This window comes from Pseudoliparis swirei, chromosome 9 (assembly GCF_029220125.1).
Source record: "Pseudoliparis swirei isolate HS2019 ecotype Mariana Trench chromosome 9, NWPU_hadal_v1, whole genome shotgun sequence".
NCBI classification, from domain to species: domain Eukaryota; kingdom Metazoa; phylum Chordata; class Actinopteri; order Perciformes; family Liparidae; genus Pseudoliparis; species Pseudoliparis swirei.
The window spans coordinates 12,957,353-12,971,219 of NC_079396.1; the positions used below are offsets into that span (position 1 = coordinate 12,957,353).

Sequence of the window (13,867 nt, forward strand, 5' to 3'; positions counted from 1 at the left end):
GTACTTACAATTTTAACAGCATCTAATCCAAAACCCTGTCCAGGACATCCTGGACCCGACAAACATTCACATCTACAGTAACAAGTCCAAATCCATGCTGCCACATTTTCTGCCTTTCTTTCCATAGTTTTGATGCATTCCACCCTTAAGTAGTTGAAAAGTTGGTCTCTTTTAATTCATGTGGCTAATGACATCAGTCAAAATGAAGATTTTGCCTGTTACAAACCTCCCTCCATGACTTTGGTAAGCTTTGGATGTCGTGTACTTCTTGCGGTGAGTTTGACCAGTTGGTGTCGGTGGCTGGTTGGAGGTGCTCACGTGTTCACTGTTGATATTTTTCCTTATTTGTAAGAAACTGGTACTCCCCCTGTTTCAGCCCTCCAGCATCCAGACTGGGATTGCAGACTTTTTTGTAAAGACATCCTAAGGATACATTTCCTGTGCTCATGCACTGATTCTTGAACAAGCACATTTCTCTGCATATGAACTGATTCTAATATAACTGCCCACTGTTAAATTCTGCATCTAGATTAATCTGCTTTCAGCCAAATAATCCTCCATTACAAAGCTTCCCTGCGCAGCAGACAGTCTGTAACCGCCGGCCTAACACATCTAGGGTGACTTCAAGGCGAAGACCTTCCTGCACTTTTACCATCCCCTTCAAGGACATTAGGGCAGCTTATTGAACGCAATTCCCATTGTCCACTTCCTCTATTGTTCACAATGCAATTCTGTATTTGTGTTCGTACCTTAACTCATAAGTTTTAAGTGATTTATTATGGCAGTAAGAGTACTGCATATTTGCTATGTTGCTGCGAATGCTAGTCCACAGTTTTGCGAATGAATGACATAATGTAAGGACTAAGTGATTGTTTTTAACTAATGATAACACACTATGAAGTGTTCTTCGGCTGCAGCAATGCCTCTGCAGCTGCAGCCGGATGGGAGAGGGGCTGCACCAGTTTCTTTGAGGTTGTGTGCTGTTACTGTTAACTGTTTGTAACTCAACTCTGTATTTTTGTCCTTTCAGTGCCATCCAGTGCTAATAACTATATCCGGTCTGCCCTGAATCTCCATCCCTGTTTCTTGTGTGTAGTTCATGTGACTGTGGCTTTCCTATTTGACTCTAAATGCTGTGTGACCATTTGGTTTGATGTCCGAGAAAGAAAATGGCACAATGACACACTTGTAAATGTTTACTTGTATTCTTTCTCTGAGGTTCCATTAGTTTGTCTGTCTTAGATTATATGGGATTTTATGCCTCAACCCAAGAGCGACATGGAGAGACAATGTTAGAGGGGCAAGGGTAAGACTCTCAAGTCCGTTGGGTTGTTATCAGCTTCTACAGGTTAACCTCTCTCCTCACTTTCCTCCCCAACTCCTCTTCCTCAGCTTTCCCGGTCCCAGTTACTTGTAATTTTACTAAATCAAGTAGCACTCCTTTCTGCCTAATGTACCCTCTATTTGAGTCTTATGTCTCTATCTCCTCTCTTTCTCTCTCAACCACAATTTCCTTGCAGGTACAAAGGACTTTTTACTTCTCGTCAACTTCTCCCCAAATAACAGACAAACAATCCCTATGGCGCACTGCTACTAAAAACACGACACACATAAGACCTATACTAAACATTTACCTTCTCCTCAGTGTATATACATGTATAAATGCAATATTATACATGCATATACATGCATAGATTTATGTGTGTATGTCAAGCAACTCTCCGCCTATGACAGGGCCGTCTCTCTTCCCTCGTGAATATTCTCACTTCTAACAGTTTGGAACCTCTTTTGCTTCTCTGTTTTTGTGTAGGTGTCTATAGTCAGCCTTGTAGCTAATGCGCTGGGCTACTCCGATCTAGGGCCCATTAAATCACTCAGGACACTAAGGGCCTTGAGACCCCTCAGAGCCTTGTCACGTTTTGAAGGGATGAGGGTAAGATCCAAAGCTAAGCAGCTGATCCTTCCGCATGCCCATTCAACAGTTTAAAGCATGCTAGAACTGATCTAAAAAACAAATTAAAAGGAAAGATATCTCCAAATTTGGGGGAGGGGGTTCCCACGAGGAAATGAAAGCCAATAAGTCACCTTTCTATGCGCAATCCTGTACCATGCCTTTCTGAGAGCGAAAGAACAAGTCATGATGCAGCTGAGAGACTGAGTAAAGTAACAGTAAAGATGTATGCCATACATTTCAATTGAATTTCTTAAACCCAAAAATATATACTGAAATTGATTATGTTTTTTTTCCACAAAGCTGCCTCATCACATAAATGACAAAACTAGAAATTCTGGTTACTCCATCTTACTTTGTTTCTCCTTGATTGGCCAAAGTGAATGCGAAATTGGTCAGCGCAAACCAAACGTACACGCCATTTCATAGAGCTTTTCTAATCAGTTAGCTCTTCATTTGGCCTGGATCTCAACCACTGCTTTTCATTTAGACCCCCCTTCCCCGACACATGCCATCCCCCGCTGCTCCCATAATCCCAACCCCAACCCTCCCCTCCCAGCTCACATCATATCCCAATGCATCCGGCATCGAGAACAACCAGCAGCAACCAGCAGGACACCAAGACCTCTGCCCAACCAGTCACACCATAACTCTGCTTGCAGGACGGCTGCTAAACAACCACTCAGAAAAATCTGACCCACTCGTAATAGATGTGGTTTACAGAGCTGAAATGCCTCTGGTTGCTTCAGCTGTCACTTCCTTAAATAACTGATTGGTTATCTTCGTGACTGGTGGTAGCAACAGGTTGCAACTGGTTGTTGTCGCCCGTAGTCCCCCCTGTGTCTTTCTCTCTCTACTTTTTAAAACGCATAACTCTTGGACTTGTTGCCTAGTCTTCTAGTTTGAGCTTCTTCTCTTGACCTCAGTCCCTCCACACATCCTCCTCAGTCCCACATGTGTAGCACACCTCCCCACCCTTCCCCCTCCTCTTCTTCCGCACCCTGTTATCCCTCCACTACTCACTTCACCTCAACACGGAACGGCTGGGCCGGACCGCTGGATGGTCACCACAGTCTTCTGCTTGTCCAGGATATTTCTACATCAGGGACGGAGACAGAAACCACACACTCACAGTCTTGTGGCTATTTGTTGAGCTTCTGCCACATGCAGCCCTTTGGGTCGTACCATCTGACCGATGGATCTGTTAACAGTCCATTTTGAGTGCAGGTTATTGGTGTAACGTACTGAAACATTCATCCATATGAAGTACTTCCTATTGGAATGCAGTCAGAAGCTAAGCAAATTTGCTAGGCTGCCATTTCACTCAAGGCATTAATGCTGTCATGTCATGGCATCACATACTGTCGTGCATACAGCAGGCCCTGGCTGCCTGTTGCCTTGCACTCCCACAGGAAGTTAAACTGGAAGGCAACAACAGGCCCAGTCAAACTCTGACTTTGAGTTCTGGGTGGGTGGTGGCCCATAGGTTGAATTGGACAACAGCGTTCGGACAAAACTTTCAACCCTCTAATTTGTTGCCCCGCTTTAGTACGTCCCAAAAATTACAGACCAGCAGGAGAAGAGGCCTGTGTAATGATGTAGTGGGTGGACTGATTGTAAATGTATTGAGTCTCATTCATACTAGATATCCAGTGACTAAAATGTGATGCTGTTGCTCACGTAAAAGCTTTTAGGCCCTGGATAGGCTTTATGGATGGTGTCATGAATGTCTCACTGACATTTTATAGGTTTAAAGTTAATTATGGGATAGGAAATATAACTTAATTTTTAGGTCATTTTTGGGGTTGAATATTATGGCACAATTGTATTAATAGAGTGTATTAATGCCAATACCAGTGCCCCTATGAATAACCCCATTCACTGGGTTTAAGTGGTAAGAGAGGTGAGGGTGGCGCAGTCACGCAAAGAGAAACAAATAGAAGAATTTAATCCTGCTGTAACAATTTTCTACTATAATGTCTATGTTCATCAATTGAGTTACCATCTTGTTTGAACTGAAAATGGAACGTTTTATTTCAACGCAATAAATAAATGAATTGGGAATTGCATGAATGGAGAGATGACACCGTATGAGAGAGATTCTGGAGAGTTAGAATGATGAAAACTTTTGACCCGCTGGTTGAGTGTTACGGCGCGACGCATTGCAGAGGTCAACGCAACTCAACAGGGCCGAGAGAACACATGACACTGCTCAGCATGCAATGCTAATTGGCTGCTCTGACTACAAACGCTGCTCTCTTTCTCATAATGCTGCTTTGTAATCTCGGTCTTACTTGTATGAACAATGCATTGTACGGGAATGACAACATCTCCAGCCATCTTTACCCATTTACAGTAAATCCCCTCTTTCCTGACGAACCTGCTGACATTTAGGGTGCACAAAAGATTTTGAGATGACAATGATTTTGTTGGTTTTATCTATGCCAGCTAATAAAGTTATTAGTTTTCAATGGGCCTTTCTCACAATGAGCAGGCCAACTCTTTTTATATAAGAGTATTTGTCAGACACCCTTACAAACCATGTAAATATCAGAATAGCTCGTCAGACGCTCAAGCAAGCAAAGCTTTAAATGTTATTTAGTCGCCATCTCTATCCACATATTTCTCTATTCATTTATATATTGAGTTGAACGGTTCTTGAGATTGCACAATGCCATGTCACACGCATGTACTATAACTGCTGATGCACATTATGCATTTTTGAAAGCCATTTTCCCTCTTTCTGAGAATGCTTTCCCCACAGCATGGCCTTATAATTTTAACACAGAATTTCTGAAAGCGGTTCAATTGTATCTCAGATTGAGCAAAGAGTCATTTTCTTTGCATGTGCAATGGCAACACTGGGCTTATAATTGTATTTGGAAAAAATCATCTTCAAGACATTTTCTTTCAGCATTTTACATCGGGCACAATATTTCTACTAGTTTACTAGGTTGTGTACATGCCGAGAAAATCCTGCTCCGGAGCTCCTCCCTGTCTGTATGTAATGAGGAGGGAATATGGCTCCATCAAACGAGTCTGCAAACACATGCATGCTCAGCTGTCTGCCTGAGAGCTGCTGCTCGCCTGCCTAACACTGGCAGTGAGCGGCTCACTATGTGCTGAGCTTATTACTGGCTATCATACATTTAGAAAGGTCTAGAGTTTGGGGTGGTGGTGGGAACTATTATACATGTATATTTGACTGCTAGTGTTATATTGTTTAACTTAGTTATGCGAACGGGTCAGTAAGATTAAGAATATTGACTGTTTTAGGTTGGGGTGGTAAGAGTGGACACTTCATAGTGGTATGGCAAACACTTAACACTTAATATTTTACTGACATTCTAGCTTTATTAAGTAAATATGTAGAAACATACCCATCTATTTCCTCCAAATATTACATCCTAAACTGTATTTCTCAAATCATTGTCAAATGCTCCCATTGTTATTTCATGTTATTTGGGGATTTACATTTATTTCAGAAATATACATAAAGGAAATACTAAAAGCAGCATTTAACAGTTTTGTGATTATTAGGAGAGGTGCAGTTTTAAACAAACACTATGTACACACAACAGTGTGTGTTTAATGTATGTGTGTGTGACCTTATGAACAACAATATTTGGATTAAATATGTTGTCCAATAGCTCCAATAATTTTCACGACATGAACTCTCTCTGTTTTTCTTCTAATATGTTTCATTCATATGATTTTCAACAACAATGTCTTAATTTAGTACCACACACTACATGTCAATTGCATACATGTCATGTACAATATAATATAATTGTACTATTCTAACACATCTAAAACATAAAATAGTAGTCTGTGTTGTGGCTGTAATTCTGAAATCACAAAATGTTCAAATAAATTATTTATTTTTTACATTGTACACATTTGATCCTCATAGATTTTTTACATATTGTATTTTCCTTGGATCAAGTGTGTGTGTGTGTGTGTGTGATTGAGTGATTGAGCACTTAGCTGCATGCTTCTACAGATCAAAGAGCATCTCAGTCACATCAGTGCTGCTCGAATTAGAAATGGGCTCGTGCAGCTCTCCCTCCCATTGATTTCCGACACTTCAGTATGTTTGTCACAGAAGTGTGCATTGATTATTTTTGACGACATTAAATCACAATAGGATTGCACTGCTACTCCCAACACCACATGTAACACAAGCTTAACAATTTTTTAATGGACTCAGTGTAACGCCATAACAGTATGTAGTGTCCTATCGCGGGGGTTGAAAGAGCTGCGTTTGTTTCCTGGTTTTCATGTCATATCTTGTCTTCCCTGGTCTGGTCTAGGTGGTAGTCAACGCCTTGGTGGGTGCCATCCCTTCCATTATGAATGTGTTGCTGGTTTGCCTCATCTTTTGGCTAATTTTCAGTATCATGGGGGTCAACTTGTTTGCGGGCAAGTACTACTACTGTTTCAATCAGACATCAGAGGAATACTTTTCCGTCGACGTGGTCAACAACAAGACCCAGTGTGTGGCTCTCATGAATCAAAACTTCACCGAGGTCAGGTGGAAGAATGTCAAGATCAACTTTGACAATGTGGGAGCCGGCTACCTGGCCCTGCTGCAAGTGGTGAGAGTGTCACTCCTCCTCTGCTCTCTTTCTGTCTCCAGTTCTTATTTCATGCTGACGTGGTTTTCTCATCTTACGATGCACTTTTCTGTTTTCTCTTTTCATTCTGTGCTTCACCTGAGGGTCTGTTGTTGCTTCAAACTCCATTTGCTTTCACAGCACTCTGAGACTTGTTTGGTGTTTCTCCATGCCCTTTCCTTCATGTACTTGTTTCTTTCCATGCACAAGCTGTACTACAGGACATGCATCAGTTTTGGTTTGAGTTTCTTTGATTTACAATTTACAATTTAGCATTTTTACAATTTGATTTAGTAATGTCTCTCTTTTAAAAGGCTACATTCAAAGGTTGGATGGACATCATGTACGCGGCTGTGGACTCCAGAGAGGTATATTCATTGCTTCTTCAATACATATTGTAATGCTTATGTATCTCACTGTACGCCAAACTGTGAACACACAGGTCTTAAAGGAAGAGTTTGACAATCTGGGAAATATAATTTTTACATTTCTTGATGAAAGCTAGATGAGAAGAGTATGAAGTTACCGCCAGCAGCAAGCTAACTTAACTTAGCATAAGACTCGACTCGACTCTGACCTTAAGCAAGAGTTTATTTCTCAACAAGGACCTTTTGATTTTACTACAGAATAAGCAAATTGATATTAATTCGTAAACTTAGGAGGTGCTGCTGTTGAAAGCTTCATATTTACTGTGTGGATATGCGAATGATATCGATATTTTCATCTAAATCAAGAAAGAACGATATGTAATGTAATGTCAAATTGTTTCTTAAAATGTGGTTTATAAATCACACTTGCTTCAACATTGTGCCTCCCTCCTAGGTGGAAGACCAGCCCGACTATGAAGTCAACATCTACATGTACATCTACTTTGTGGTTTTCATCATATTTGGGTCCTTCTTCACCCTCAACCTCTTCATTGGTGTGATCATTGACAACTTCAACCAGCAGAAGAAAAAGATAAGACACGTTTTGCTCCTTAACTTCTATTTTGCTTTCGGGGTTTAAGTTTTAGTGTCAGAATGTGATTATAACTACATCTTTGTTTATCCCTTCACTTTGGAGGTCAGGATATATTCATGACAGAGGAACAGAAAAAGTACTACAATGCCATGAAAAAACTGGGGTCCAAAAAGCCACAAAAACCTATTCCTCGACCACAGGTATGTTTTTCCCTCTCTGGGTAGTATGAAAGTATGAAATCTCAGTAAATCTGAACTTCATCCCTCTGTGTTGTCTTTCTTCGTAGAACATGATCCAGGGCATGGTGTTTGACTTTGTGCAGCAGCAGGTCTTTGACATCTCCATCATGATTCTCATCTGCCTCAACATGGTTACCATGATGGTTGAAACGGACGATCAGTCAGACGAAACGGACAACGTCCTCTACTGGGTCAACTTCATCTTTATTGTAGTCTTCACCACAGAGTTCTTGCTCAAGCTTTTTGCCCTTCGCCACTATTACTTCACTAATGGTTGGAATATCTTCGACGTGGTGGTCGTCATTCTGTCTATTGTCGGTAAGTGAGGAAGGTGGAGGACACGAAGCAATAAGAAAGAAATGAACGAATAAAAAGTCTGTTATTTTCTGATGGCATTCTCTTCCTTTCCTCTGTCTATTTTTCTTTGTTTCCCTCTCAGGCATGTTCCTGGCTGATATAATTGAGAAGTACTTTGTGTCACCAACACTCTTCAGGGTGATCAGGTTGGCTCGTATCGGCCGTATCCTCCGTCTAATCAAAGGAGCCAAGGGCATCCGGACTTTACTTTTTGCTCTGATGATGTCACTGCCAGCCCTCTTCAACATTGGCCTATTGCTCTTCCTGGTCATGTTCATCTTTTCCATCTTCGGTATGTCTAACTTTGGCTACGTAAAACATGGAGCCGGAATTGACGACTTGTACAACTTTGAGACCTTTGGCAACAGCATGATCATTCTGTTCATGATCACCACATCCGCTGGGTGGGACGGCTTGCTGCTGCCCATCATGAACTACCCACCAGACTGCAACCCCCGTTTTGAGAACCCCGGTACACCCGTGAAGGGCGACTGTGGTAACCCCTCAGTGGGAATCTTCTTTTTTGTCATGTATATCATCATTTCTTTCCTGATCGTGGTCAACATGTACATTGCCATCATCCTGGAGAACTTCAGTGTGGCCACAGAGGAAAGTGCTGATCCACTCAGTGAGGACGACTTTGAGACCTTCTACGAGATCTGGGAGAAGTTTGACCCTACTGCCTCTCAGTTCATTACTTTTGCCAAGCTGTCTGACTTTGCAGACGCACTGGAGCACCCACTCCGTGTGCCCAAGCCCAACACGATAGAACTAATTGCCATGGACCTGCCCATGGTGAGCGGCGATCGTATTCACTGCCTGGACATCCTGTTTGCCTTCACAAAGCGAGTGCTGGGTGACAGTGGTGAGTTAGACATGCTGAGACAACAGATGGAGGAGCGTTTTGTTGCAGCCAACCCTTCCAAGGTGTCGTATGAACCCATCACCACCACTCTTCGCCGCAAACAGGAGGATGTCTCTGCCAGAACTATACAGAATGCCTACCGCATCCACCTCATCCGGCACGGCATCATCTACAGGCGTCACATTTTTTCTAACAATAGGTTTGAGAATGGCGGGACCAACCAAGAGAAGAAGGAGAGCACACCATCCACAGCCTCTCTCCCCTCCTACGACAGTGTGACCAAATCTGACAAGGAAAAGCAGGACGAAAAAAAGGACGAGTGGGCCAGGAAAGACAAGGACAAAAACCAAAAAGATGAGTGGGAATCCAAGTGTTAAGGTTCAGTGACTCTCAAAATCCAATACAACAGAAGGAGATGAGACTCTGAGCCCAAACCCGACTAATGTAGAAAAAGTGATTTGCAAGTAAGAAAAAAAATGGATACTAAAAATATGTTTACAGACTCAATACTACTGAGGCAATGTGGTCTCTCATGTCGTAAAACACAGCTGAACCAAACACAATCAGTTTACCACGGAACTTTTCTGCATCATGACTAAGTTTATATAAAATGACTCACAGTGTGCTGGCCAATGACACACATTTCTTTGCGGACCAACTGCCAAGGCATCGAAATCTCTGTTATATGATCGAAGAATTGCAAAATCCCTGCCACCACCGAGTGTGGAACCCCGCAGCAAAACTCAAATGCTACGGGACTGGATCATACAGATCCCACTAGAACTGTATTACCAGTCTAAAAGAGAGTCTGTAGCACAGTTTACCATCTTGATTAAGAAGAAAACTATCATCAACCAAGCAAGTTTTAGCTAGGATGGTAAAACACTAGCTAGGAAGGAAGGGGAAACCCAGAACTGTTGACAACAGATGTTTGTTTGTTTGTCCTGAGTATATTTGCATCTTTACATTATTTGAGCAGCAAAAAAAGATAACATTCATCCCATGTCACTAGTCTTTTCATATCCTCTTTGTTATTCTCCTGACATTGTAAAGGACACGTTCAACGTAGGCTTTCACACTGACTGGGTAGTGGTCATTATTCATGGTTTTGACTTGGGCTGAGGTAGTTACAGAGCCGAGTTACAGATGAATAATAACTATTGTACTCGATCAATGCATAGACATGACTTGCATGAAGAAATGTTTTGATCAGAAAGATGAATGAGTATTCAAAGTCCAACAAGACACGGATTCTCAGACCACTGCAGTGGCTCGACTAGTCCGAGGCTGTCCACTGTGGAATCAAGTACATTTGAAGATGAAGATAATGATTCATAGACTATTGGGGGAATGATAGTCGTATGATATTGTCCTTCATTAGTTTTGCTTTTCAATTGGCGAATCTTTTAAGACATGCCTTCATTAAAATATTTGGTGATTGAAGGGTGTGAGCACTCAGAGGCAGAGTCACAGTCGGGATCGGCCAACAACACAAACTAGATACGTTTTTTTTTGCTGCTCTGAATCTAGTTTAGAAAGTGTGGAGTGTATGAGTAGGAAGCAGGATATCCTCACAATGAGGATGCACAGATTTGGAGGGCCACGACAGTTACCCTGTTCCAAATCTGGGGCTTATACCTCTTTGTTTACATCCGTCATACAGTCACTTTCCTTACTTCTCTGTGGTCCCTGTTTCGTCAATGAGAGCAGGTGATGTTTCACGCCAAGGAATCTATAACTGGCACCAGTGAGGGTCTAGTGTGCTCAAGTGTCAATAGGTAGCCCCTCTTCTGCTGTAGTTCTATGAGAAAGGACAGAAATGTGTTTTTTTTGTTTGTTTTGATACTATTTTTGTTGATTTGTTAGTGGCTAGTGGAAAAACCTAACTGTATTTAGATAGATGATTCATTCATTTTAAATTCCTCTTTTATACTCTGTCAGACCCACATCAGAATTTCCCAGTGAATGATGTTTTAGGTAGTGTTTTTCAGACCATTTCAGTTGCCAGCTTTAGACAAAAAGCCTTGAAGTCTTTCTCTGATATACTTGTGATGCAATCGGCCTCAGAAAAGGATTTGATCAGTGAGAGAGACACTGACCATCTGCAACAGCAGAGTTAGCAGAGAAGTGTCACATGGACATGCCTTGTCGTGCCTAGCATGTATGGAAGGATGGCTACGAAGGGCTTGTGGTGTGGACTGTGGAATCAAAGGGATTTTTTTCTGATATTTCAGGGAGGTGGTTAGATGATGAATAACTCAAATGTGGACCAATAGAAAGGTAGAGCCCCTCCCTTCAGGGTTTTAGACTGACTGCCATGACAACAGGAAACAGAAGAGGAGAAGAAGAGAACAGCGCTAAAGTCGGAGTGCTGGAAGTCCCATGTTTGTCAGTGTATCATTGTGCTTTTGTGGGACCTCTTAAACACTGTGTGGTGTTGGACCCAGACTCGCAACATCTTTTCACATACTTGCAGGCTTTCAAGTACTGTCACCCGCTTCAAAAATGATTAGCCGGAGATGAAGGGAGAAATCCAAACACATGCCAAGATTATCCATCAGCAGGCCTCACATCGACACAGCTACGTTGTATAGTAAGCTCTGTGGGTGTTTTTCATAAAAAAACCTGAGGCTTAAGGTCAAGTGGTAGACGAGACACAACTGCCTCCTTAGGTGTTCCTGCAAATGTTTTTCTACACAGGAGTGATGGTCCTATTTATAAGTGGATGACTAGACATACATCTTCCATCCTTCGTCACACCAATAATGCCATTTGGTGTGTTTAACACTGCCTGTACCAGAAGCCCCTGTCTGTAACAATAACTGAGATCTGTTTACAATATGAGGTCTCTAAAGTTTGGCTGCTGCACACTGAAACCAAATACATTCCCAATGAGAACCACAGGAGGAGTGAGTTATGTCAATGACAATTTGTCCATGTTCATCTTGGATGTAATGTTTTTCAATGATACATTCACACCAAAAAAAAAGGCAAAAAGAAAACACAAAAAACATATATATGTACAGTGCAGGCAATGATGTAAATGGCACAATTGCTGAAAAAGAATGAACTTTTTGAGAGAAACTATAAATATTGTATTATATTATTTTATTTTATAGGCATGCTTTGTTGTGTTTTTTTGTAAATAAGGAATTTTAAAATTGTTACGACTAATAATAAAAACAAAAAGAATAATAACAATAATATAGAATGGCTCCCAGCTATGCCCTTTGTCACATTTGTTACCTTTTGGATTTTTTGAGACACTTTTCACTTTGTTGATGAAAATTTAATGAAATATAGATATTATATAATACAAAAAATATATACATACATATATGTCTATATGTATATACATGAAACAGAAGGACACTGTTTGTCACATTTGATTTATGTGTAACACGTTCAGTGGATGTCTAAAAGTGGTTGTTTCCAGCATTCTTCTATGTTTGGGAATAGCTTATGTCTGAAGTTACTGGAACTGCTTGCCATGGATTGTAGCCTGATCATGATGAAAGGACAATGTTACCAGCACATTTCTCACTGACTGTCATATCTCTCACCTTCACTGAGTATACAGGACACACCCACAATCACGGACAGAAACACACACACAGTTGACTCCTCATTGCCCATCAACTTTACCAGTGAACTCTTCCTTGAGACGGTTCCTACCCCCAGGGCCTTCTTCCCACTCCCACACACCAGTGCCATTACAGCGCAACATGCACAGAACCACGTACTTGCTTCTCGTCCTCACGTTTCTTTTGTTGAATAGTTTGTTTCCAGTGTTCCACTCACTGTCATGTGCCTTTTTTTCTGCTTTTTCTGCCAATTTGGATGTCAATTTCACACTGAGAAAAAATGAAAGGCACTAAACTGTCCAAACTGTGGAACGTGGAGGTTTGGGGGCGAGCACAACATTTATCAGGGATGTCGAGTTAGAAATACTGCCGGAGGATCATCCAGACACCCCACTTGGTCTTGATATTCAACAGTGTGTGATGTTAACAGAAAATCAGCTAACTCAAAAATGTCCTGTTCTTAGTGCTATGTGTGTCACCCACTTGGCTTGTGAAAAAGCAGCTTGCCTTCTATATTTCTGTTCTTGTTCTTCAATGTTTCTGACTCCATCTGAAATTTATTTTTTTATATTTGATTATTAGGACTCATTCTTTTTTTAGCATGATTTATTATGGGCTTTTATTCTTTTTGCTGAAAAATTGAAAATTGCTTTTCAAACTGTTGTTTTCATTTGACACCATGATAAAAGAGGATATACAGTAAAACATGATGGTGTGTTGCACTACCACTTGGACTCTTGGTAAGATAAATATGAAAGATTGTCTTCATTTGAGCACAAACCTTTTTATTACCAATAAAGCAGCCTTCCAGTTACAACCTGTTTGTTGGTTTTCCATTTACAATATCTACCTTGCTTTCGACTTATATACATTTAATTGTGTACCGTTTAATGAGTGGTCACCATATTGTGCAGATTATTGTACTGTTGTGGTTCTGTATGTGGAAACAAGTGGATTACAAAACATCCTGTGAAATAGAACTGAGTAGCACTGTGGTAACAGGGTCATGAAAGGCAGCCTTCCAAATGTAATGGCCTTATTGAATTTGTTCAGAGACCCGTGTTAACATCCTCCTCCCAGGCAGAAGATGGACTAAAGCCCCATCATCATGCAGTCCATCTGGACTGTGATGTTCTTGTGTGTGGTCTACTGTACAGTGAATAGCCTGGAGGTATGATATTACATGTTGTCACACTCAACCTCACAAGAACAGGACTGGAATAGCCATGTTGGGCCATTTTGATCTGTTTGTGCTTCTCGGTAAATAGGATAAGAAACCCTTTTTGGAGTAA

The 13,867-nt window shown here is 41.3% G+C and overlaps 1 protein-coding gene across 8 annotated transcripts in view; it reads left to right on the forward strand.

Moving 5' to 3' along the window:
* Nucleotides 1-13,392, forward strand: part of scn8aa (sodium channel, voltage gated, type VIII, alpha subunit a) — a 39,050-nt gene extending 25,658 nt beyond the window's left edge. For 6 of the 8 annotated variants that reach the window (XM_056422682.1, XM_056422684.1, XM_056422686.1 and 3 more), the window contains exons 20-26: nt 1,811-1,933; nt 6,265-6,549; nt 6,882-6,935; nt 7,390-7,527; nt 7,626-7,730; nt 7,817-8,087; nt 8,209-13,392. In XM_056422682.1, coding sequence (XP_056278657.1) covers nt 1,811-1,933; nt 6,265-6,549; nt 6,882-6,935; nt 7,390-7,527; nt 7,626-7,730; nt 7,817-8,087; nt 8,209-9,368 — 2,136 coding nt within the window. In that variant the 3' untranslated portion in view covers nt 9,369-13,392. The remainder of the gene's footprint in view (nt 1-1,810; nt 1,934-6,264; nt 6,550-6,881; nt 6,936-7,389; nt 7,528-7,625; nt 7,731-7,816; nt 8,088-8,208) is intronic. The other 2 variants (XM_056422688.1, XM_056422687.1) reach the window with 1 other exon arrangement.
* Nucleotides 13,393-13,867: the final 475 nt, after the last annotated feature.